The sequence below is a fragment of the Hippopotamus amphibius genome, chromosome 1 (genome assembly GCF_030028045.1).
Source record: "Hippopotamus amphibius kiboko isolate mHipAmp2 chromosome 1, mHipAmp2.hap2, whole genome shotgun sequence".
Taxonomy (NCBI): domain Eukaryota; kingdom Metazoa; phylum Chordata; class Mammalia; order Artiodactyla; family Hippopotamidae; genus Hippopotamus; species Hippopotamus amphibius.
Window position 1 is genome coordinate 103,534,237 of NC_080186.1, and position 27,892 is coordinate 103,562,128.

Below are 27,892 nucleotides of genomic sequence, written 5' to 3' on the forward strand. Positions count from 1 at the left end.
CAAGAAACTAAAACTACCATATGACCCAGTATTTCACTGAATTTTGAGTTACCAAAAAAGGAATTCACTTTGCCTCCATACAAAGTTACTGCGTACTGTGGTGAGATGTGTGAAAGTGAGAAAAAAAGATTGAGTCTTGGTCTCAGATCATTAAAGGTATATGAGAAACTGAGAAAAATTTGTAATGCATGAGAGTAGAGTTTAAGGGTCAATTGCTCAGACTCAAATCCCAGCTCTACCACTTAGTAGCTGAGAGACCTCAAGGAAGTTATGTAACCTCTCTGTGTCTCAATTTCCTCATCTGTAAATTGAGATTATTAAGATATGTATCTCATAGGGTTGCTGTGAGGATTAACTGATTTAATACGTTAAAGTAGTCATAATTGTGCCCGGGACACAAACACACATCTCCTATATATAAAAATCTCTTAAAATGAAAGTGAGGAACATCCCAGTAGTAAACCAAAAAGAAGATGTGAATAGAAAATTAACAAAAAGAAAAAAAAGCAACAAACATCTTTCATGTTTCATCTCACCAGTAATCAATGAAATGCAAATTAATATAATAATAAGATGCATTAATTGTCTATCAAGTTGCGTAAGATGAAGAGAATGACAGTACCCAGCACTGGCAAGGGTATGAGGAAGCAGACATTTTCATACTGTGCTGGAGGTAGGGGTATAAATTGCAAGTGTCTCAGAGGGGAGCAAGTCTGTAATTTAGGTTATGGCAGATGCTGTTGATTGCTTACTCAACTCTTCTCCACCTTCCCTTTTCCCTTCTAGTAGTGCTCATTTCCCGAGAAAAAAAGCCAGAAGTGCCAGATGCTGTTTTCCCAGCCTAGGTCCCCAGCCAGGTCTAGTCAATGAGATATAAGAGGAGACTCCCTGGGGGTGGGGGAGACCGGTGGAATCTGGGGCTATTTTCCTCCCTGATAAAGAGAGACACATGACAGCTCTTGTGTTCACCCTCTTTCCCTTCTGCTTTGGAAGTTACGACATGAGGACCTTATGCCTGGAGCTGAGGTGGCCTTCATGCGATTTCGAGGAATAGAGAAGGACAGAGAAGCCAACACAGAACCTTGATATCACTGATCATTCATCTAAGCCTAAAACAGTAGCCCAGGTGTTAGAGCTCATGTCATGTCAGAGTACATGATAACATAGGAAAATGTTTGCTATTTATTACAAAGAGGTAAAAGCAACTCATTAAACAATGTGTAATGCTGTGACTTCCATTGAAATTTGCATATATTCAATGAAAAGTGTAATAATAATAACACTGAGCATTTATTAAGCCCTTGGATTTACTAAACCCGTTATAAATTGAGAGGCTTCCGTTATTACCTTTCTTTGTGATGACAGTCTCCGACAGTGCTGTTTCTGATTTTTGCTGAGAAACTGTGTCCATCAAGTCCCCACTGTGGAGGCTTGCTGGCACGTCAGCAGCAAGACCAACAGGACCTGAATCGGGACTACTGCTCACAGTACCATCTGCGAAGAGAATCTGAAGAAAAAGCAAAAGTTCAGCATTCTCAGAAACGGGGAAGAACTGGTTAATAACACTGTGTCAAACTGAGATAGGTTACAAATAATTCAAAAAAATGCTATTTGCAGGCTATCACACTCAGCAGCATAAAACATGCTATAAAGAGTAGATCTGGAGCTCAGAGACAATAGATTAATAACCAGCACGATAATATTACTTTGTTTTCCATTTACTTTGTTTCTGTTCATTTCCTGCCTTTTATAAGATTGACTTGTTTTATGTTTTCCCACTCTTCACCCTCTCCCTATGTAATTAGGAAATTATTCACCCTATTTCCATTTTTCTAATGACTACATTTAAAACGTTATCACATATTCAAATGCTTACTTTCTATCAATATCTATCTAGTATGTATAGTATGTATAGCATCTAAGATAGTGTTTTTTCTTCCAACTACATTATTCTGTCATTTTAAGGCATCATTCATTTTCAAATGAGTTGTTTCTCTTCCCTGTCATAGTACTGTTCCTCACCTTTAGCTTGTTTGTATTTTACTTTGCAGCAGGAAAGAGTAATTTACCTAACACATTCTTTTACCTGTGTGGATCCATCCAACATGTATTTGACGACGGTGCCTTGGCTGGTGATAACTCTCGATGCCTCCTGCTCCAGCAGTGGCATCACCGTTTTGTAGAACTCATAGTGCTTCACCTTCTGGGGGTAGCTCTGTCGGACCATGATGTCCCAAGTGGGTTCCTCATCTATTACGTCTTGATCTTAAAAAGAAACAAAGGCTCAATAAAAGTTCTTAAAAAAAAAAGAAAAAATAAATAAAAAGAAAAGGCTTACTGGGAACCACAATGCTGCGTGGCTGGGATTTTATCTTCTTGCTTAATTGTTTTAATTCTTTTGTCTACATCTGGACACTAGGGCAGTTTTCATGTCATGACAGATGGCCCAGAGCACTGGTTCTTTGCTGCCTTTCTTACAGTCACATGTAGTTAATAAGGTCATCTACAGCTACTTAATAGGTACTTTCTCCATGTATAATCCATTTTCTCTAATGATGTCCAGGACATTTCAGGGCAAAATTAGGAGAGAGTTATGCTGTCTTAGGTGTTGCCTTTTCTCCCTGTTGGTATTTTTCTCTCACCCTGGATGCATGATGTTCTCCTGGGATCCTCCAGTACCCTGGAGCCCTGGAGAAGTCACTCACTCAGGCTTGGCCTTCTTAAATCATTTATCATCTTTCAAAGTTAACACAACCCCCTCATCTCTAACTAAGTCCAGATTTTTTTTCAGAGTTCTATTCTTAGCTGGCAATCAAGGAGAAAAGTACCTAACAAATTCCTCCAAAAGAGAGTTCAATAATAGCTGGAGAATTTCTGGTACACAGCAGCTACTCAGGTTTTGCTAACTGAATAATTTCCTCTTTTCCATCTAAAAAGTGGTTTATTAACATAAAATCCAATGTCTATCAGTGATGGAGCCTATTAAAAATTACAGTCTATTCATCTGATGAGATGCTATCTAGATTTTAAAAGAAATACACTTGATAAATGTGTATCATCTTGAATATCCAAAACAGAGATTGAATAAAAAGGCTATCTGCAAAAAATGATTTATAATAAAATATAATTTATGTAAATTTTGCATTATCCACAACATAATTTTTTCTTTATTTTGAAGGCATACATATAGTACATTTGTACAAACCTATTTGCACAAAAATCTAAATCTTGTTAGTGTTCACTACAGGAGAAAGAGAGGGAATAGACTGTAGAAGGAAATTTGGGGTTCCAACTGTGTAATTTAAAAAAAATTTTTGATTAAAGTACGATGAAAAGAAATCTTTATTTTGTCTGTCCAGCACATCAATACTTGTTATATTATGTATTATATTTTTCTGTATTAAAAGTTAAAGTAAAATGGTATTGGTTCAGGAGGAAAAAAAGTGGTTTAGTAACATGAGATGATGGTAGTTAAAGAACTACATCAGGCTGATGGGAAAATATTTTGGAATAAGCACACTTCATGGCACCCTTCAAGTCACAGAAGTAATAATAAAATAATAAACATTTGTTGAGATATCCCTGTATGTTAAAAGCTTTGTATATGTATTTTATTCAGCTCACCTCAACAACCTTTTAAGATAGATACTTTCATTTGCCAGAGTTTTCAGATGAATAAATGGAGGCTAACTTCTCCAAGGTCACATAGCTGCTAAGAGCAGAGCTGGGATTTGAACCAATTCTCTGTGCTTAACTATTTCCTTATGCTGTAATAACAACCACTACTACCACGAGCAAAAAAACAGAAACAAAAACCTAACATTGGAATAATATTTTCCAGATTAGAAAATACTTTCTCATTTAATATGAACAACAGCTCTGTTTAGTAGATGACATAATTTTATAAACGAAGAAATTCAGGTGGGAAGGGGTTATGACTTGTCCAAGGTCATGCTGGAAAGACCTCAAATCTAGGCTCTTTCTTCTTATACTATGTGAACTTCTCTCCCTTGTCCAAGGCTGACCCGATGAAGACGGTGCTAGTTTGATATTTATGTTGTAAGTATGTTGAGACTTGAATTAGGAAACTCAGAATATATGGAAGGTTTTTAAAAGATTATGTGTTCCAGGCAGAGTTATTATTTACCACATTGCTACCCTGACATAAAGATGAAAACATCAGACTAGGAAATGAAACAGAAAATACAGGTAAAACAAGTATTAAGCTGTGTTTTGCTAGCAGAATCAAGAAAATAAGCACGCAAACAAATAGGTCCTTGTCCTTGAAAATAATATTCCTCTCAGTTCACTCATAGCATCTTTGACTTTGGAAGACTCTCAGCGGCCTTCAGTCTTAGTAGCACACACAGTTGGTCCCATCATGGAAAATCTGGACCACTAGGAATCCATGGAAATAGAAAAAAAGTGTTCATGGTCTATTTTTAATAATTCAGAAAGCCCAATGAAAAGAAAATTGAAACAAAATGGATCAACTATGACATTAAGTTTCTTCTCATTTGGCTGGCAAGTGAATACAACACTGAATTATTTTTCAATAAGTATACTCTTTTTCTTTGATACACTTTTTAAATATGGGGTACATAAGGAAACTATAATGAAGAGAATATTCGGTTGTGAAAATAGGATTCATTGATATAATGTATATAAATTTTCCTCATTTATCAGATGAAGAAAATGATCCAGAGGCAGTAAGTTATTGAAAGGGTCACACAGTTAATTAGAACTCAAGTCCCAGCCTCTCCTAATTCTACTGCAAGAGTGGGTCTCCATTTAAATGATATTCAAATCAATCACCAATGTGGATGTCCCCCCTGCATCAGGTTAATTAAAGGAGTCCTACTGTATTTATTTACTCGTCTTAATAGGTTAGGAGCTGTGTACAGAATCAATAGAAGTAACAGACCGTATAAAAGTATATACTGACACATGGGAATGAGACTGGCTTTCTTCATCCATTTGACCTGCACTTATCTTTACCTACTCTGTGCTCACTATCCTTTTTTTGATCAGACCAGCAAAGTTCTGTACCTGTGGCCCTTTGTAGAGGCAGGAACACAGGGCCACACAGTAGTTATTAAGAGCATTGGCTTTGCCACCACTGGATGAAGAATGGCATTTCATCTCTGCCACTTAGGAATTGAGTGACCTGGGCAAGTTACTGAACCATCCGATGCCTCGATTTCTTTATTTTGTGAAATGAAATTATTAGGACTTAGCTTACAGTAGTTGTATTTTGTCATGTATGTTAAGTATTTAGATAGTGCTTGGCCCGTAGTAAGTGCTCAAAAATGGTGGACATTATTACCATAAGCCTATTATTCATTATCAACAAGTTTATTTAACTGGTAGGAAAGTACACAATTTCAATGGTGATTTAACTGTTTTCTATACGACTTTTTCCCCCCGCCTCCTTGAGCCCGCTGGCCAGCACTCACCTGGGGACTCTTGCCCAATGAAGGTCACTTGGAGCCCATTGGGGCAAGACACGTTCAGGTTTTGGAAGGTGGGAACATAAAGAGTCTCTTGTAAAACAGGTTCTGGTACTACTTCTTCCTGCAAATAATTCAACGTGTGAATAATTTCCTGTCATTTTCGAAATGACTTATTGACTTATTATGACTAAACAAGGACTTGCTGCATACTTAGACTACGACTTGCCCAAGACTAGTGGGTCCTGCAATGGAGCCTATAAGGGCCTATGCATGGGTCTCTACCTTTGTGTGGTAGATAGTTTGCTCTAGAATGGCACACAGACATGTGGTAGAGCTAAATAATAGTACCAAATGGTTGGCACATCTTTCCTCAGAAAAAGGAGATATCAAAGTTATGAGACTAATTAGGAAAGGATCACGGAGGAGTTGGGGCTTGAACTAGGCCTTGAAAGATGCCTCAGTTTGGACATGTAGGTGTAAGGACTGACCCAACATCTCCACCACCTTCCTGGTGTGATTCTTACAGTTTGGATGCTAGACACATTATACTATTAGCATAATGTGTCTTTAGTTTTCTATAATGAGCATGCATTGTAGTAAGTTAAAAAAAAATAAAAGAAAATAAAAGACAATAAAAAAGATTATAAGTTTTAATGAGGGTTTGGGTATGTCAACTTAACAAATTCTAAATAATTTTATGCTAACTGTGCCTGAATCCCTTGCTTGGTTACGTGTACTCCAGGATGAAAATTATTTAGTTACTTCCAACCCATCCCTAACAATAATCATTTCAGTTTTTCCAATGGATTCACTTAGTGGCTCACCGCTGAAATCATTTCAACTGATCCCCCAGTCTTGGATTTTCAATTTATTCTCCCTAGTTTTCTATTGTTGATCATTCAGGTTGTTCTTTCTTTGTTACCAATAGAGAATAAAATCTGGATCGTTGGCCGAACATCAGTTAAAAGCACAAAGCAAAATTAAGAGGAAAAAGCTTATGAAATCTTGTAAAATGAACAATACTGCTCAGAGACACAAACATGCCATGACAAATCTATCATTACACTCAGAACCAGTAATTATCTTCCACCCTTTCATTATCATTAATTAAAAAAAAAATTGGGTGGACTGATTGGTTTGCCACCAAGGTGCTTTCAGCTAAATTAATGACTTACCTAGGGCTATTATGCTCAATACTTGAATGTTTTTACTTAAGGGTCAAGTGTCCTAGCTTGAGAAAACTCATCTAACAAAGCTGTGTAAATATGGTGCAGAGGCTAAGTAATATTCAAACCCCGTAACTTTCAAAGGGTCAGGCTCTGAAATTCAGGTCCCTGATCACTCTTTAACACCTTTTTTCTGTAATAAGTTGAGACAAATTGTACAACTGTACTACTAAAACCAAAAGGGTCAAGATTTGATCAGTAGTTTTGATCTGTATACTTCTATCAGGAAAGTGTTGAGTCAAAGAGCTCTCAAGTGCACTTGTGTGTGCGTGAGCATGCGCTTGCATATGGTGAAGGGTTGGAGGTAGAGCGTGGGCTACTCTTTAACTGGAAGTGGGTTTTCCTTTAGCCTTGCTGAATTCTTAGCACATCAATATCTACACCCAAATATACCAAATAGAAGTGTTTTCACTATTTAGTTAGCGATCTTCCTCTTCTATCTCAATGGAACTAAACACAGCATTGAAATTAAGGAATGGTAGGAACTTGACCATCCAAAAGCAAAGAACACCCAAGATCCAATGTGGGAAAATGGTTGAACTAATTATTCTGAGTTTGGAATGAATGGCCCGAGGCAGTTTGTTTATGACAATATGTCTTCCGGTGTGGGAGTTCAACTCCTGTGTGCAGACCTCTTCTTGTCCATTCAAAATTGAAAGGACAATGAATGTTATTGAATCTGCACTGTAAAATATATGCACTGTGAATAACATTGTTGACATAACTCATGATTAAAAAAAGTTAATGTTGAGGCAGAAGCAGAGTTTGGGAATCCATGGCAAGGTCCACTTACCTTTTTCTCTTCTTCCTTTGGATGCTCCTCTTCTTTAAGAGAGTCTTTGGGTTTTTCTTTGCCTTTTGTTTTCCCTTTTCCTTTGCCTTGAGGAATACTCACTATAACAGGAATTACTGTTGGAGTATGCACTGATGGGATATTTAGCATTGCTTCCAAGTAAGGATCCTTATCCTCTATAAAGAGAAAGAGGAGAAAACAAGTAAATTAGACATTTATATTTGATATGTTTGTTAAATAAAATTTACATCTTAAACATTTATACAACTTGGTAATTTTTACCTTGCTGAGTAGGATTTATCAGTCGGACAGGTTTCAGGGGTAATGTAGTTGATTTGGAAATCAGAATTGTAGTTAAAAAATTTGAGGCACTTAATATTGATATTTTGATATATTTGATTGAGTCATCATTTCACATTTAGACTGTAAACTCCTAATGACAGGGTAGTAACCCTCTCTTCATGTATTTGAGAAATATTTATTGAGAGGCTCTTACAGGTAAAACATGTGGAGCAGTAGACAATAATGAACAAAATATAAAGGACCTTATAAAGTCAAAATAGTCTACATATTTAAAGATCTAAATATTCAAATAGCTTCAATACAAGGAGGTATTAAATAGGAACATAATAAGGGATATAAACAAGGAAATTTAGAAAAGAAATAGATTATTTCTGGCTGGGATGATAAGTTTTCTTATAGAACACTGATTTTATTCTGGGTTTAATGGCTTGTCAGAATTCCAATAGGAGAGCCAATCCATGGAGGAATTATGTTGGAAACTTCCGAGCATCCCTTATGTCTTAAGTTATATTGTCTTCTTGGTTCCAGGGTTTAACACTCCAACCTGGATCTCCTCTTACCTCTTTGATCATTTTTCTCAGTCTCCTTTACTAACTCTTCCTCTTTGTTAAATGTTGGTAGGTCCCAGTTTTTTTCCCACTTCTCATTACACAACAGATGTTCTCAACTCTGGCTGCCCATAATAATTATTCACAGAATTAAAAAAAAGTCTCAGGCTCCCACCTTGACCTACTGAGTCAGACTCTCTGGGGATGAGGCCAAGGCATTTATGGTTGTGAAACACCACATGTGATTGTGATATACAGTCAGGGCTGAGAATCTTTATTATCTATATTAGATCTGAGTATCTTGTTCACTGCTGGGACTCCAGCTGTCATCTACATGCTAATGACTCCAAAATTTACATCTCCAGGCACGAGCTTTCTTCTCAGCCGCAGATGCACATGTCCAACTGCTTTTAGACATCTCCCCCTGCTTATGGTACTAAAGACATTTCAAAATCAGTAAGTTTCTCCTCTTCCAAGCAGATTAACCTCCCTCCTACATTCTCAACTTCAGTCAATGCCATGACCAATCACGCACTTTGTTTCTCAAATTAGACATTGAGATCATTTGCATTTTCGCTTTTTGACTCACCCTATGCGTCCAACCAGTCACGGAGCCCTCAGAAATTTCTCTTAAATCATGCCTCTCCTACCTATTCCTGCCACCTTAGTTCATATTCTCATTCGCATGCTTGATTTTTTTGTAGCTGTTTCCTAATAGCACCACCTCAGTATACTTTGCAAACTATCGCTGTGATTATAGTCCTAAAATAAAATCTTTTCATGTAACTTCTCTTTTGTTACTTAAAAACCTCTGGAGCTCACTAATCTTGTAGGGCACACAATGCTCACCCTCCTCCACTCCAGCCACACTCAACTTCTTATCTTTCTATAAAGATGTCATGCTTTTACACAACTGTGTATTTATACAAATGGGTCTTACCGTCCAGAATTCCCTTTCCTTGTTGCTTTGTCAGGATAGTTCCTACTCATCTATAAAGTCTCATCTCAGATGCTATGCCTTCTCTCTCAAGTATTTTCTGGCTGTCCCCAGTACTTGGTTTGTATATAATTTCTAGCACTTATGCAGTTATTTCACTATTTATGGTTTCTCTTCCCATTAGACAATGAGTTCTTTGAGTAGATGTAACATGGTTTTATTCATCTTAGTGACTGAGTGCCAGCAGGATGTCTGACTCATAGGAAGAACAAAATACAGTGAATGGCATTTAGTTAGAGGCAGCTGGAAACTCCTCCCTCTCATCCCCATCCATTTACTCAATCAGTAAATATTTATTGAGTACCTACTACTATGTACAACGAATTGGGTAACCAGTGATGAATGAGACAATAGGAACTTGTAATGGGCAGTTCAGATGAAGAGAACCTCAGGTATTCAGTGTTGTGTGTTAAGTCTGTGATAGGGAAAGTACAGAGCGCCATGGGAACCCAGAAGAACGGCATTTGACTCAAAACACTTCCATGCAAGCTGTACTTTATACAGTCATCCTTCAGTATCCACAGCGGGTTGGTTTCAGGACACCCCATGGATACCAAAATCCGTGGATACTCAAAGTCACTTATATAAAATGCTGTAGTCTTTATTAGCATATAAGCTATGGACGTTCTCCCATATACTTTAAATCATTTCTAGATTACTTATAATACCTAATACAACATAAATGTTATGTAAATAGTTATTATATTGTATAACTTAGGGAATAATGACAAAAAAAAAAGTCTGTACCTGCTCAGTACAGACGCAACCATGCAACCATCACAGACTTAACTACGTGGTACACGTCAGCAACAATACAACATTTTCTTTCAACACTTACAGAGTGCCTTTGTTTAATGACTCAGAAAACTACATAGACTAAAACACAGAATATTTAAAATACAAGTACATATAGTAAATATAATTATAAATAGAGAAAATATTAATTCTCTCTCTCTCACACATATACACACACAGTGTTAACACTAACCAAAACCCTGGTTCTCCTGTCTTGATTACCCTTAGAGGATGATAATGACGACAGTTGCTATGTGGTGTCTACAGTACTGATGTGGTGAGGCGATAAAATGTGTGGCACTGCAGGTAAGTGGTGAGACATCAGGCTGAATTAAGCCTTCTCACAGGATATCAGAAGGATTATTGGGTTCCAACTGCAGATGCTGACACTTTGGAGGAGGCTTAATAATACTAATGTTAAGATTTCTGGAGATCAAGGGCTGAGGATCTTCAGTTGAAGCTCTAAGCTTCACAACTACAGATGCTTTAGTTAGAAACACTGTTATAGGAAGCTGTTTCTTCCTTTTCTTTGCATCATCAAACAAGTCTTGCAGGGGTTGTAGGCATGCTGTTATACCTTGGGGGCCACAGAGGCTTCAGTCCATCAAAGGACTGTACTTGAGGATCATATCCTTTAACGCTTGTGCCTATTGAAAAACCACTGCCCTGTTTTCAAGTGTCCAAATGATGGCTCTGCCTCCTCTAAATTTTCTGTGTCATCATAATCATCTGTAGACAACTTCGGCAGATCTTTAAGTTCCTTGTTGGTGAGGATTCCTCTGCAGTCTTCTATGTGTTCCTCGATGTCATCCTAGATCATGTCAGAGAAGCCTTCCCCCCACAACTTCCCTTGCAACACTCGACAAAGTCTTGATTTCTGCACCAATAGTGGGGAAACCCCTGAGATCACTGACTACCTCACTCCATGATGGCTTCCAACACGCATCCACTATCTTGGCTTCAGGGCATTTACAGCCTCTGCAGTAAGCACAGTTCCGACCACAACTGTGAAGCTCTTCCATAAATCCACAGTGCTGCAGTCATAACACCAGGAGCGGCACGAATCTCCCTGAAGGTGAGGCGGGTCTAAGTTGCCTTAACGTACTCAATGCCATGACTGAGTGGCTACAGCAGTGGCGCCGTGTCAGGGGCCAGGAACACTGCTTCCATTTTCTCGCCGATGAGGCAGAGAAACTGGGAGTGGCTGGGAGCACTGTCAGTTATGAGGAGCACCTTGAAGGGCAGCCCCTTCTCTTTGAGGTATTTCTTCACTTCGGGAATGAAACACTGGTAGAGCCATTCCAAGAACAACATGGCATCACCCTAGCTTTCCTGTTTTACCGCCAGAACACGGGCAGGCAAGTTTTGTTTTTGTTCCTTCTGGCCTGGGAATTGTTTGCTCATAGACTAGGCTTGATCATGTGACCTGCTACATTGCCACACAGCCCCAGAGTAAGGCAAGCTTTCCAGGCCTTGAACCCCAGGGTCTGCTTGGCACTCTTACAGATGTACACATGATTGGGCATCTTCTTTCAGAACAAGCCTGTCTTATCACAATGGAAGACTTGCTCTGGAAGGTAGCCCTTCTCTTCTTGAGCTCTTCTGGGAACACCGATGTTGCCTCGGCATCGGCCAATGTCGATTCTCCCACGACCTTTAAGTTCTTGAAGGTGTAGCTCTTTACTAGCTAACCAGCCGCCTCTAAGTACCCTTAAACTCCTTCCTCTCACTGTCCTCACCCCCTCATAGTAGTGCTCACAGAGGCTAAGTGCTCTTTTATGCATAATTTTGCCATCCACAGGGAAATGTCCCCTAGCCACATACAAAATACTTTCTCAGTCTCTTGCAAGTACTTTGTCATGAACCTGCAATACCATTTTTGCCATTGTAGGGGCAGCTCTAACACTTGCACAAATTTCAGCTTCTTTCTGCTTTACTGTGAGAATGTTTCATTTGTTCTTAGTGACCTTACATGCCACTTTTCAAAAGATCTAAGATTTGTATTCTATTGTCAATAGATAGCACTTTCTACTCTCTCTTGGCCTTTGAGGGATTGTTTTGGCCACTTAACTGCTTTTTTGGGAGCCGTTTCTCACAGAAACCAAGCATGCACACACAACACAAGTAGCAAATGAATGAGATGCTGGACAAACAATGCTCAGACAATGAGCGCTGGCGAGAGCGTGGGTCTGTGACATCACAGGAGGCCAAAGCAGAATGTGCCCACACATCACTCCATTCATGTGGATTCAGCACAATGCTTCGCATGTGGCAATTTAGGGGCAAAATTTTGCTTTTTGGAACTTTCTGGAATTTTTAAGAATATTTTCAATCCAAGGTTGGTTGAATCTGTGAACTCAGAACCCATGGATATGGGATACAGGGGACCAACTGTACTGTGCAGTTTGCTTTTCCACAAACATGTCATGCTTTTATACTACTGAGCTTTTGTGCATGTTATTTCTGGTATAGAATTCCCTTCCACTCACCTCCAAAGACCCAGTTCACACGGGTGAAACATTTCTCAGAGCAAGTAACCTGTAAGCTGAGTCCTGAAGGGTGGGAGGAAGTTCACTGTTGAAAGTGCTCGCTTATGTAGCAAGAGAAAGAGTTCTGAGCAAGGAGCAGAGCGTGGGCAAATGGTCAGAGAGGAGACACAGCACAGTTCATCAAGGAACTGAAAGGCACAAAAAGAAAAGGGTAGCCAAGAGCTGGAGATAACCTAAACGCCCACTGACAGATGAATGGATAAATAAAATGTGCTGTATACATACAACGGAATACCGTTTAGTCTTTAAAAAAAAAGGAAATTCTGTAACGTGCAACAATGTGGATGATCTTTGAGCACATTGTGCTAAGTGAAATAAGCCAGTCACAGAAAGGCAAACACTGCATGATTCCACTTATGTGAGGGATCTAAAATGGCTGAATTCATAGAATCAAAGAATAGAACAGTGGTTGCCAGGGGCTGGGGAGAGAAGGAAATCAGAAGCATAAAGTAATATCATAATCAATAGGTATAGGTTTCAGTTAAGCAAGATCAATAAGCTCCAGAGAGCTGTACCTACTGAATTAAGAGGGGAGAATTGGATTGGAAATTTGTTTAGCCATTAGCAGTTAAAAGTTCTTAAATATTAATGTCATACGCCTCCTTAAGGAATTTATAATATATTTTTTTTTTTTACAAAGACTCATGCTTTCAACTTTTCTTTAGTATACAGGAAGTAAAACATTACTTATTATCTACACTATAAACATTTTCAAATGCAGTACCTATAAACTGAAATTAGGAACATCTGTATTAAATGGAAAGATTACATATTAATTTAAGGATTAGATCAAGAATAAGGAAATCACTTAGGAAGCAGCAGCAACACAGAGAGTAGAGTGTAAATATGTTAATGTAAAATAATGATAACCTTGTTCAGTAGGGATATGGTTTGTTAGTGATTGTGTGTGATCATGGAATTTAATACTTAATTTGTTAGACACCAAATGATTTTTCCAAGTGCTGGATTAAAAATAAATCAAATACAAAATTAAAAGTCAAAACCCCAAATAAAGCAAAACTACTAACAAATTTAATGGGCTCTCTAGCTCACTAAAGTACTACAATATCTGGCAAAAGGTAAGAAACATGGATTAATGACCCATGGGAATGCTGTCTGTAGAGAAAAGGAACTGCGTTGTAGGACACATAATTTGATCACCATGATTCACACACAGTATAAGGCAACACAGCATGGGAATAACCTTTTGGTTTTATAAAGTTTTTTTTTTTAACCTCTTGTGGTTAGATCCCTGTAAAATGCATAAGAACCCAAAAACTTTCCTAATTGGTTCTTGGTAAAGTGACAGGTTATTTTGTGGTTTGTAAGGAAATAGCTTCCAGTTGGAGAATTTGTTTATTAAGAGTAGGGTAAACAAATCCTTCAAGATGTGCAATGAATGGCTCCTTTAAGATTAATGTTCTGAAGCACATTGAGGAGTTCCACAAACGCAGGATTCATAGAAATATTATTCCGTAGAAAATCAAGCGGATTCTTTGGCAAATCATGCTTTTTTTGGCACCAACTAACAGACTTATTTTCATGGGTTAGTTAACAAAGATAACGTATATGTATGTACATGTGGTTATATATGAGATTATATGTATGAAAAATGCTGTTTAAAATGGAAAACTATTGTTATTTTCTATGTATGAAAAGTTACATATGTACACACACATATATATAAACACATATATTCCCACTGCTCAGGAATTGAGGGGCATTGAATTAGAACATGTTTACCAACAAGTAAGCAGATGGAGGATGAGCAGCTGCCCTTGGTCACGGGACACTTATCGTTTCTGTTGTGTTTAATTCACCTGGTGCCATTCCACTGGATCCATAGTAACTTATTGAGAGGCAGATTCCATTTTCCAAGGTGGCAGAAAAAGATCCAAACTTGCTGACAGCTTTAGTCTCTGCATTTGACTCTTCTAAAAGATAAAATCAAATCCAGGACATTTTCATTTTATCAAAAAGAAATGCAAGCAAAACTCAGCATGAAGCGGAAATCACCCAAATATGTGAAAACGTGGATATGATTAAGTAAATTATGATACATACATATACCAATGAATTATTATGAAATCTTTAAAAAATCTTGTTTTTAAAGAATATTTAATGAATACAAAACTGCTCATCATGATAAAGTAAGAAAGAAATACACTGGGAACAGTGGTTACTGCTGGGGTGGTACAATTATGGACAACTGACATCTTTTTAAAGTACTCCTATATTTCCTAATTTTTATAATAAACTATATATTTTTATATCAGTAAAACAAAGAAAAGTAATTTTTAAACTTCTGTTTTTAAGTTTTTGGGTTAATTCAAACTTGTTAAACGTATTCTTACCTTGAGCTTAGAAAACACTGTGACCAGCGCTCACTCTCTCTTGCAAGAGCACTGGAATCACAACTAACTGCTGAACAATCATCAACAGGAAGACACTGGAACTCACCAAAAAAGAAACCCCACATCCAAAGACAAAGGAAAAGCCGCAATGACACAGCAGGAGGGGAGCAATAGCAATAAAATTAAATCCCATAACTGCTGGGTGGGTGACTCACAAATTGCAGAACAATTATACCACAGAAGCCCACCCACTGGAGTGAGGGTTCTGAGTGCCACGTCAGGCTTCCCAACCTGGGGGGTCCGGCAATGGGAGGAGAAATCCCCAGAGAATCAGACTTTGAAGGCCAGCGGGATTTGATTGCAGGGCTTCCATAGAACTGGTGGAAACAGAGACCCCACTCTTGGGGGCACACACAAAGTGGTGTGTGCACCAGGACTCAGGGGGAAGGAGCACTGACCCCACAGGAAACTGAACCAGACCTATCTGCTAGTTTTGGAGGGTCTCCTGCAGAGGCAGGGGGCAGTTGTAGTTCACTGTGGGGACAAGGACACTGGCAGCAGAAGTTCTGGGAAGTACTCATTGGTGAGATCCCTCCTGGACTCTGCCATGAGCCCCACCAAAGAGCCTGTAAGCTCCAGTGCTGGGTCACCTCAGGCCAAACAACCAACAGGGAGGGAACTCAGTCCCACCCATCAGTAGACAAGCAGATTAAAGTTTTACTGAACTCTACCCACCAGAGCAACACCCAGTTTTACCCACCACCAGTCCTTCCCATCAGGAAGCATGCACAAGCCTCTTAGATAGCCTCATCCACTAGAGGGAAGACAGCAGTAGCAAGAAGAACTATAATCCTGCAGCCTGCAGAATGAAAACCACAGCCACAGAAAGATAGAGAAAATGAAAAGGCAGAGGACTTTGTACCAGATAAAGGAACAAGACAAAACCCCAGAAAAACAACTAAATAAAGTGGAGGTAGGCAACCTTCCAAAAAAGGATTCAGAATAATGACAATGAAGATGATCCAGGACCTTGGAAAAAGAATGGAGCAGATGCAAGAAATGTTTAACAAAGACTTAGGAGAATTAAAGAACAAGCAGAGATGAACAATACAATAAGTGAAATGAAAAATACACTAGAAGGAACCAATAGCAGAATAACTCAGGCAGAAAAATGGATAAGTGACCTGGAAGACAGAATGGTGGAAATCACTGATGCAAAACATAAAAAAGAATGAAAAGAAATATAGGCAACCTAAGAGACCTCTGGGACAACATTAAATGCACCAAAATTTGCATTATAGGGGTCCCAGAAGAAGAAGAGAGAGAGAAAGGACCTGAGAAAATATTGGAAAAGATTATAGTCAAAAACTTCCCTAACATGGGAAAGGAAATAGCCACCCAAGACCAGGAAGTACAGAGAGTCCCAGGCAGGATAAACCCAAGGAGAAACATGCCAAGACACATAGTAATCAAATTGACAAAAATTAAAGACAAAGAAAAATTATTAAAAGCAACAAGGGAAAAATGACAAATGACATACAAGGGAACTCCCATAAGGTTAACAGCTGATTTCTCAGTAGAAACTCTGCAAGCCAGAAGGGAGTGGTATGATATATATATATTTAAAGTGATGAAAGGGAAGAAGCTACAAGAATACTCTACCCAGCAAGGATCTCATTCAGATTCAATGGAGAAATCAAAAGCTTTACAGACAAGCAACAGCTAAGAGAATTCAGCACCACCAAACCAGCCCTACAACAAATGCTAAAGGAACTTCTCTAAGTGGGAAACACAAGAGAAGAAAAGGACCTACAAAAACAAACCCAAAACAGTTAAGAAAATGATAATAGGAACAGACATATCAATAATTACCTTGAATGTAAATGGATTAAATGCTCCAACCAAAAGATACACACTGGCTGAATGGATACAAAAACAAGATATATATATATACACACACACACACACACATATATATATGTGTGTATATACATATAGGCTGTCTACAAGAGACCCATTTCAGACATAGGGACACACAGAGACTGAAACTGAGGGGATGGAAAAAGGTATTCCATGCAAATGGAAATCAAAAGAAAGCTAAGTAGCAATACTCATATCAGATAAAATAGACTTAAAAATAAAGAATGTTGTAAGAGATAAGGAAGGACACTGTGTAATGATCAAAGGATTAATCCAAGAAGATATACCAATCATAAATATATATGTACCTAATATAGGAGCACCTCAATACATAAGGAAAATGTTAACAACTATAAAAGAGGAAATCAACAGTAAAACAATAATAGTGGGGGAATTTAACACCCCACTTACACCAATGCACAGATCATCCAGACAGAAAATTAAGAAGGAAACACAAGCTTTAAATGACACAATGGACCAGACAGATTTAATTGATATTTTATAGGACACTCCATTCAAAAATAGCAGATTACACTTTCTTTTCAAGTGCACATGGAATTCTCCAGAATAGATCATATCTTGGGTCACAAATCAAGCCTCAGTAAATTTAAGAAAATTGAAATCATATCAAGCATCTTTTCTGACCACAACGCTATGCAATTAGAAATAAATTACAGGAAAAAAACTGTAAAAAACACAAACACATGGAGACAAACAATATGCTACTAAATAACCAAGAGATCACTGAAGAAATCAAAGAGGTAATCAAAAAGTACCTAGAGACAATTAACAATGAAAACACAATGATCCAAAACCTATGGGATGCAGCAAAAGCAGTTTTAAGAGGGAAATTTATAGCAGTACAATCCTACCTCAAGAAACAACAAAAATTCCAAATAAACAATCTAATCTTATACCTAAAGAAACTAGAGAAAGAAGAGCAAACAAAATCCAAAGTTAGTAGAAGGAGAGAAATCATAAAGATCAGAGCAGAAATAAATGAAATAGAAACAAAGAAAACAATACCAAAAATCAATAAAACTAAAAGCTGGTTCTCTGAGAAGATAAACAAAATTGATAAACCTTTAGCCAGACTCATCAAGAAAAAGAGAGAGAGGACTCAAATCAATAAAATTAGAAATGAAACAGGAGAAGTTACAATGGACACTGCAGAAATAAAAAGCATCATAAGAGACTGGTACAAACAACTATATGCCAATAAAATGGACAACATGAATTAAATGGACAAATTCTTAGAAAGGTATATCCTTCCAAGACTGAATCAGAAAGAAAGAGAAAATATGAACAGACCAATAACAAGTAATGACATTGAAACTGTGACTAAAAATCTTCCAACAAACAAAAGTCCAGGACCAGATGGCTTCACAGGTAAATTCTATCAAACATTTAGAGAAGAGCTAACACCCAACCTTCTTAAACATTTCCAAAAAATTGCAGAGGAAGGAACACTCCCAAACTCATTTTATGAGGCCACCATCACCCTAATACCAAAACCAGACAAAGATGCCATAAAAAAAGAAAATTACAGCCCAATATCACTGATGAATTTAGATGCAAAAATCTTCAACAAAATACTAGCAAACAGAATCCAACAACACATTAAAAGGATCATACACCATGATCAAGTGGGATTTATCCAAGGGATGCAAGGATTCTTCAATATATGCAAAGCTATCAATATGATACACCATATTAACAAATTGAAGAAGAAAAACCACATGGTCATCTCAATAGATGCAGAAAACGTTTTTGACAAAATCCAACACTCATTTATGATAAAAACTATCCATAAAGTGGGCATACAAGGAACCAACCTCAACATAAAAAAGGCCATATATGAAAAACCCACAGCAAACATCACTCTCAATGGTGAAAAACTGAAAGCATTCCCTCTAAGATCAGGAACAAGACAAGGATGTCCACTCTTGCCACTACTATTCAACATAGTTTTGGAAGTCTTTGCCACAGCAATCAGAGAAGAAAAAGAAATAAAAGGAATCCAAATTGGAAAAGAAGAAGTAAAACTGTCACTGTTTGCAGATGACATGATACTATACATAGAAAATCCTAAAGATGCCACCAGAAAACTACTTGAGCTAATCAATAAACTTGGTAACATTGCAGGATACAAAATTAACACACAGAAATCCCTTGCATTCCTATACACAAACAATGAAGGATCAAAAAGAGAAATTAAGGAAACAATCCCATTCACCATTGCAACAAAAAGAATAAAATATCTAGGAATAAACCTAACTAAGGAGGTACAAGACCTGTATTCAGAAAACTATAAGACACTGATGAAGGAAATCAAAGATGACACAAACAGATGTAGAGATACACCATATTCTTGGATCGGAAGAGTCAATATTGTGAAAATGACTGTACTACCCAAAGCAATCTACAGAGTCAATGCAATCACTATCAAATTACCAATGGCATTTTTTGCAGAACTAGAACAAGAAATCCTAAAATTTGTATGGAGACACAGAAGACCCCAAATAGCCAAAGCAATCTTGAAGAAAAAACAAAAACAAAAACAAAAAATGGAGCTGGAGGAATCAGGCACCCTGACTTCAAACAATACTACAAAGCTACAGTAATCAAGACAGTATGGTACTGGCACAAAAACAGAAATATAGCTCAATGGAGCAGGATAGAAAGCCCAGAGTTAAACCCATGCACCTACGGTCAGCTAATCTATGACAAAAGAGGCAAGAATATACAATGGAGAAAAGACAGCCTCTTCAATCAGTGGTGCCGGGAAAACTGGACAGCTACGTGTACAAGAATGAAATTAGAACATTCCCTAACACCATACACAAAAATAAACTCAAAATGGATTAAAGACCTAAATGTAAGCCCAGACACTTTAAAACTCCTAGAGGATAACACAGGAAGAACACTCTTTGACATAAATCACAGCCAGATCTTTTTTGACCCACCTCTTAGACTAATGGAAATAAAAACAAAAATAAACAAGTGGGACCTAATGAAACAAAATCTTTTGCACAGCAAAGGAAACTATAAACAAGATAAAAAGAGAACCCTCAGAATGGGAGATAATATTTGCAAATGAATCAACAGACAAAGGATTAATCTCCAAAATATATAAACAGTTCATGCAGCTCAATATCAAAAAAAAAACAAACAACCCAATCAAAAAATGGGCAGAAGACCTAAATGGCATTTCTTCAAAGAAGACAGCTAGATGGACAAGAGGCACATGAAAAGCTGCTCAACATCACTAATTAATAGAGAAATGCAAATCTAAACTATATGAGGTATTACCTTACACCAGTCAGAATGGGTATCCTCAGAAAATCTACAAACAATAAATCCTGGAGAAAAGGGAACCCTCCTGCACTGTTGGTGGGAATGTAAATTGATACAGTCACTATGGAGAACGGTATGGAGGTTCCTTGAAAAACTCAGAATGGAATTATCATATGACCCAGAAATCCCACTACTGGGCATATACCCAGAGAACACCATAATGCAAAAAGACACATATACCACAGTGTTCACTGCAGCATGATTTACAATAGCCAGGTCATGGAAGCAACATAAATGTCCATCAGCAGATGAATCGATAAAGAAGATGCGGTACATATATACAATGGATTATTACTCAGCCATAAAAAGGAATGAAATTGAGATATTTGTAGTGAGGTGGTTGGACCTACAGTCTGTCATACGGAGGGAAGTAAGTCAGAAAAAGAATAACAAATATCGTATATTAATGCATATATGCGCAATCTAAAAAAATGGTACAGATCTACTTGCTTGCAAGGCAGAAATAGAGACACAGATGTAGAGAACAAACATATGGACACCAAGGGGGGATAGCAGGGGTGGGGGTTGGGGTGGGATGAATTGGGAGATTGGGATTGCCATATATACATTAGTAATAAGAAAAAAATCAAATTGTATACTGTAAACATATGCAGTTTATTGTATGTCAATTATATTTCAATAAAATTCTTAAAAAAAAGAAAACACTGTGACCATAACTAAATCTATTAGTAAGATTTAGTTATTGATCACATTACTAACTGAGTCCAAAGATATTATTAATTAACTTATCTCTATTTGCAGGTATAACTCACACTGGGCAAGAAGCAATTAATTTCTCCAGCTGATATTGCTGGGAGATGTTAAATGGTGTTATCAGGAAGTTTTATGGTGTATGTTCAATGGACATCCACTTGGAATTCTCATCTACAAGCAGGTAGAGATGCTCATGGCCAAATTTAGGACTTTTTTCTTGTTCTTGCAACTTAAGAAAATTGATATTACATGGAGATATAAGTGATAGAGCATAGATGGAAACCCCATCATTTGCAGTCAATATTGGAGAGAAGCCAAACCTTCAGTAGGAATCAATTATTGAGGACCTAAGTCTTAGAGATTGCACTTGGTATAGTGCATAAAGCAAAATTCAGGCCAGAAGGGACACTGCAAACTCAACATTGCTACATAAGGGTAGGCAGGTGAGGTAGACTCTGCAGGTGAGCTGTAATCAAGAGCTGGGTTTCAAGGGAGGCAAAAACCAAGTAAGCAGCCCACTATGCATGGGCTATGTATACAATGCATACACACATTACATTAGGAAAAATGTGTATAAACAGGATGGCAAAACACTTCAGTTATCATCTGGAAAAATTACACATGCTACCTGCCAGGGATGCATGTGTTTCCGTTAGGTGGATGGGTTTGACCTATTGCTGAAGTACTGATACCCACTACCACAAAGATGCAGCTGCTTACCTGTTTCAAAATGTTGTTCTCCTTCTCTTTCTTCTTTCTCATCTTCTGAAGGATAATCCTCTTCTTTTTTCTCCTTTTTCACAATTTTCTCAGGGTCTCTTAAATGAATTAAAAAACTGTGCTTGTCCTTTTTCACTTTTACTTTGATAAAAGTTGGGCCTGGGGAAGAATCATGGGATAGAAAATGGGCTGACTGTGATGCCCCATTAAGCTCCATAATAAGACCCCTAAAGAATGCAGCATAACTTGGTGTACCCCACCAAAAAAATAATAAATTAATTAAAAAAAAAAAAAGAATGCAGCATAGAATTTAAGCCTGGGACTAGAAATACCTAGGGATGTCACCATTTGTATAAAAAGAGACCTAAAGGAATAAAGTGATGGTGGAATTCTGGGAAGAAATAGCAGGTGGATCAGGGAGATGTTTGCAGACTTTCTGCTCACACCTAAAATCAAATTACAGAAGGGAGAATAAATTGGCTGAGCTAAGGTATACTTATACTCAACTTTATGATCAATTACATGCAATGATTAATGTGAAAAGATATTGTAATTTATAAAGAATTGCATAAATGTTACAGTAGTTATTATTGTAAGAAGGAACACATAAGAATTTCCCAGATTCTTTCTTCTAGTGTTCTGACTCATTCTTCACCTCGTCTTCCAGCTTTTTTCTTTTTAATCCAGCCTTTTCTTTTCAACTTTCATTGAACGATCATCTCTCAAAGTTGATAGGATTAAGATGAAAATATTATACTTACTATGAACCATCTGAAACATATACATTATATGCATATGCAAATATTGATAAGAATGAAGAATAGTTATTGAACATAGAACATAGCATTATAAAACTTGAATCCAGTGCTTTTCTCAGTTATGTGATTCTGAGTTTCATTTTTAATTACTACTAATTGTATCCTACACCCAGGGATGATATTCAAAATATTAAATATTAAAACATGGTAATATAAATACATATGCATATGTATCTTTTAATAAAAATCCCTTTAATATTTTAAATTAAAAAACCTTATATAATAAAACAGCCTAGCATTTGATATAAATTGCACCACAAACCATATAACTTGCAGGTCTTTTTATTTTAAAAATCATTGGTATCATCTTTTGTTTGCTGTGGCAGTTACTGTCTAATGATGCTTGAGCCATAATTCCACATAGGGAATAGCATTTTCACTCCTGTAATGATTTCCTCATTAAATTGATGGTCATTCAATGACAGGAAGGAAGGAAGGAAGAGAGGGAGGGAGGAAAGTTAAGAGAGGAAGGGAGGGTTGGAGGAAGGTAGGGAGTGAGAGGGGGTTGCTGATGTCACAGGCAGAGTGTGGGTGGGAGGAGCCCTGGTGTCGTTTGTTGGGTTGCATAATCTTGTGCACATTAAACAGGATCCTGTTCATATTCCATCCCTACTGAGTCTTCCCAGTTCTCAGCGACCACTGCTCCTTACTAGACAATAAGCTGTCAAATAAAGCCCAGGTCCTCAAACCCATCCTAAGAAATCTTTAAAGCTTAGTGAAAAGAGAAGCTCTACAAGATGTCCCCGATAAGTTCCCTAGAGCCCAGATCTGCTCTTCCCTTTGGGAGAATGAAGCATTTCCTTTTTCCAGACTAGGTCCTCCTCAGCTCATCTGCAAGACCTCCCTCCCACTTAACAACTTCTGATTCCAGAGGCAATTTCTCTATAACTAAAATAACTGGATATCGGCAGCAAGCTCCCAAGCTCTGTGCTCCAGAAACCAAACCAGGAATTTGCTCTAAATCCACAGTGTGTGCTTGGTTTCTGAGATAACATTATGTGTTGTAATTAACATTATTAAGTAACAATTTGCTTATTGCAGTTACTATCATACTATTTTCCAATCCTATAGGAATATTTTCATATTTTGGAATGTTTGTCTTGGTATGCCCAGCTAACCTTGCAGCTGGCCTGTGCCTTGCAGAGTCTATTATAATAGAAGAGTGTGAAGTCTGAAAATGGTGGACATGGTGCACAAGTGAATCACTGGGGACACATTACTACTCTCACCCATCACACTAAGGAGTACAAGTTCCCAAGATGATCTGATATGTATTAGTATCTTCTAAGCCATTAAGCAGCCACTTTCAAAACGTACCTTTTTCAAATGTTGTCTTTTCTACTTCAATCTGCCCTCCATCAGAAGGATACAGATAATAATTTGTTCCTGAGATTTGGACAGGTGTTTCTCCCATGTTGTATCCATGAAACTAGAAGAGAAAACATCATGCCTTGAGTGTGAAAAGGTAATTGACAAAAATTAGGTCATTGTGTGAGCCAAAGTTGCCATAAGCCTAATTTCTGCTAAATGATTTGTCTGTCACTTTGTAGACTCAGAGGCTAGTGTCCATCTGATCTTTGGCACCTCCTGTGGTGTTACAGTGACAGGCAGAATTAAAGGAGGTCCGTGACCTTAAACTCCGTTCACTGAAGCATCCTCATAATCCAGTGCAAATCAAATCATTGGACTATTGCCAAGGCAGTGCGAGAAGAAATCTATTTCTCTTTCATTGGCTGTTAATTTTCTGTTTAAAGTGAACTGATATATTGAGGAGTACTGATACTTTACACTTTAGAAGGTCATGTGTTAAAAAACCTTTTTTCTTTTTTTTTCTTTTTCTTTTTTCACTAAGTGTCACTAATAGAGCTCTGAGTGATACTGATGCATGTCAAAGCTTGAGAACTACTGGCTCGGAGCAGTAAGTAGAAAGGACAAGGGCTGTTATTTTTTTCCCATTAGGTTTTTCTGATAAAACTGCTTAAGAGGGAGACTGGCAAATGGAAGTTTTCACAGAAGCATACAGGCAAGAAGCATGGGTGCCTACAGAGAGACAACCCAATGTACTCAGCAAGTCCCATCATCTGAGACAGATAAAGCCAGCCTCTGTGTCCACTATTGCAACTGAGCAGGACACTATGGGGCTTTCCCTGGACAGACCCCCTCCCCCATATCCTCTGCTTTAACTCCTCTGAAGTACCTAGATAATAGTATCTGATGCAGGTTTCCTGAGTTGCTTTACAGGTGCTAAAACCACCACCAAATAGAAGAAATGAACCGTTATATGTGATGACCATGAAATCTGTAGCCCCCAGACCGACTGGCGCCTGAGGATTGATAATGTTAACCCCTGTGACACCACCCTGTTACCTCACCGTCAACCAATCAGAGAATTCTGCAGGAGCTGGTCACTGCCTTGCAACTCCCCTCCCTCACCTGGCCTGTAAAAATGCTTTCCTGAAACCTACCAGGAAGTCGATTGTTTTGAGCACTCACTGCCCAGGACTCCTTGCTTGGTGCCTTGTGATAAATGCTGCACTTTCCTTCACTACAACCCAGGGTCAGTAGATTGGCTTTACTGTGTGCAGGCAAGCAGATCCAGCTTTGGTTTCGTAACATTTTGACCTATCATAGTTGGTTATTTACATATACCTAAGTGAATGTTCTTGTGTCAAATTTCCATGTTTACCACCCCTAGAAACCTAGCTAGGTATACTCAAGAAAAACTGGCCTGAGGGGGTTCCTATCCTGGTGATCAGCTGCAAAGAAGGTCCTAGGAATCAGAGGGTGGATTGCAGGTCTGAGATCATCTATACTAGAAGAAACCCCACGGCCTCTGTGGTGGCAGCGAAGACTGAAAACCTCATGTTTCCACAGAAGCTGTGTTTTTCCCCAAACAATTAGGAATGACCCAAAGGGGCATTTACAAAATTGATTTTACCGGGTAAACTGCCTCAGGTTCTGGTTCCTGGAGGGGCTCCTCTGTTATGTCTGGGATGTTTATTTGCTCTTCTTTCGATTTCTCCTTTAAAAAAGATTTTCTCTTGAAAGTCCTACTATCTTCTTTCTCTAGTTTCTCCTTGCCTTTCTTTTTACCAGATTCCTTACTCTTCTTTTCTCTTTTTTCTTCCTTTAAGTGTTCCTCTTCAGCTAACCGATCTTGTTCTTCTTTCCACGCCTGTAAACACATTTTAAAAAATGTAATAGGATTTTAAAACAAATCTGATCCCATTCAGGTTCACTTTGGAGAATGTTTAACATGATTTTTATAAGCTGTATCTCTGATGGATTAAAACACTGAGCTAGAAATCTGGTGTCATCCTTGATTCTCTTTCTCCCAACTTCTGTATACTAAACACTGCCAATCCTCTTCAGAGATTTCTCTTCACTGCAGCTTTTTCTCTCACCTTCTGTGGAAATTTTCTTTACTTCAGGTCTTTTTATCTTTAACCTAAACTATTGCATCAGCCTCTTAGCTAGTCTCCCTGCCTCCCATACTTTTCCACATGAGTCCAATCCCCAATTGAGGTTCTAAACACAGTTAATCAGCAGCATGGTAGACTAGATGTCCAAAGAAACATTCCCGACATCAAGTATTCCAAAAAATAATGGATAAAATATCGAATCATCATTATAAATATGTAGCAGGGCTGGCAGCAAAGTAAAAAATACAAGAAAGCACTAATCCAATGAGGGAAGGAAGCACTGAAAATAGTAGCTTCCCAGGGTTATCTGCCCATCCCTGGCAGCCAAGAACCTGGATTTTGGGGAGTTACAGGGACCAGAGCCAGAACCCAGGAGATCAGAGGCCTCTGCTTAGCACAGACATTTTTCCTAAATGACACCTTAACTGAGGGAACTAGAAAAAAAAATCTTGCCCCATAGAATAAGATCATGAATTCTAGTCTGTTTGCCTGGCCCTGAGTTAAAATACGAGCAGAGAGGGTGTGGGGACATTGGCTCTGAGAACTCCTAACCACAAGATGTAGATCTGTGGCCAAAATGTACATCACCTTAAAAGTATTCTGAAAAAACTGTGCATTAATGTAAGCTCACAAAGGAAAATCACAAAACGTGAGGAACTGAGTCAAAATCAAAAGCCTCAAGAAATAAATTGTGAAATTATATTTGCAAAGACTGCAGATATTGGAATTATCAAACAGAGAATATAAAATAAGGATTTTAATATGCTTAAAGAAAGAAAAGGAGGCATCATAAGTATCAGTAAGAAACAAGAGAGTATCAAAACTTAGTGAGTTTGAAAGCCCTCTTGGAAATGGAATAGGATTTTTGAAAAGGCAGTATGTGAATAGATAATGTATGAGACACTTCTGGAGTTGATGAAAGACACCAATCCTAAGATTTAGGAAGTCCAGTGAATCAAAACCAAGAAATGACAGTGGTGTGCTGGACCTGAGTTACATTGACTTGGAAGAGTTCATTGTTAAATTTTCAGGAATTTTGCAAGCCAGTTGTTAACCACATCCATTATTAAAATCAAATGATATATATGCACAATTAAATAACATTAAAAACAAAGGCAATAAATACTAAGATGCACCACTTTCCTAATTATTTTGTTGCATTTAATTATTATCTATGCCCTCGGGGTTATCTATGTAAATTGTTTCTGTATGGTAGAGCTATAATGGTGTGCTACTGCTATTGTTTCCAACTCCGCATTCAGTGACATCATATCAGTAGCTTGAAGTCAGCCATGATGGGAGTATTTACACTACAGAGATCAGCAAATGCTACAAGTTAGGGATTTGTTGCCTACTGGTTGATTATCTACACTTTAAAAAGTGATGGAGAAGATGTTAATTAATAATGCAGTGTGTTGTGTTTGGAGCTGTTACACTGTAACTAGAACAAAAAGAAATTAAGAAAATATTCTTCCAGTATTTAAAAACTATTATCTGATTCAGCAAATAAGTTGCTAATGTCATTGATGAATAAGTGAGACATATCCCTCTGTTGCTCACTTTTGTCTTACTCGTTCATGTAAATGAAAATATCAATCAGCATTCACTGTGGAACTGCACGTTTGTCAGTTGTAACTGCAGGCTGGCTAAGGATGTAAGAGCTTAGTAAAAATCAATGAAAGCAATTTCTGTGAGACTCAACTGGCTAAATGGAATTTGCAATAGAGTATTACACGTTTTATTATTTGTGAATTGTGTGCTATACATACCATGTATCAGTAAAATTTAGAATAAACTTTATCTACTTACCTATCTATACACACTCTTCCTAGAGAGCTCATGCTAAACATTTACCAGCACACTACTGAGTGTTTTCAAAGCAGCTAGAGAGAAAAGATGAACTGTCTATAAAAGAATGACAAA

At 37.8% G+C, this 27,892-nt stretch overlaps 1 protein-coding gene across 1 annotated transcript in view; it reads right to left on the reverse strand.

Annotated features, from left to right (window-relative positions):
- Positions 1 to 27,892, reverse strand: part of SPAG17 (sperm associated antigen 17) — a 242,301-nt gene that overhangs the window by 78,642 nt on the left and 135,767 nt on the right. Inside the window, exons 21-28 of the mRNA XM_057703738.1 lie at positions 25,486 to 25,722; positions 23,865 to 23,976; positions 21,730 to 21,888; positions 14,485 to 14,598; positions 7,473 to 7,648; positions 5,451 to 5,574; positions 2,087 to 2,259; positions 1,348 to 1,507 (exon numbers count right to left, since the gene is read on the reverse strand). Coding sequence (XP_057559721.1) covers positions 1,348 to 1,507; positions 2,087 to 2,259; positions 5,451 to 5,574; positions 7,473 to 7,648; positions 14,485 to 14,598; positions 21,730 to 21,888; positions 23,865 to 23,976; positions 25,486 to 25,722 — 1,255 coding nt within the window. The remainder of the gene's footprint in view (positions 1 to 1,347; positions 1,508 to 2,086; positions 2,260 to 5,450; positions 5,575 to 7,472; positions 7,649 to 14,484; positions 14,599 to 21,729; positions 21,889 to 23,864; positions 23,977 to 25,485; positions 25,723 to 27,892) is intronic.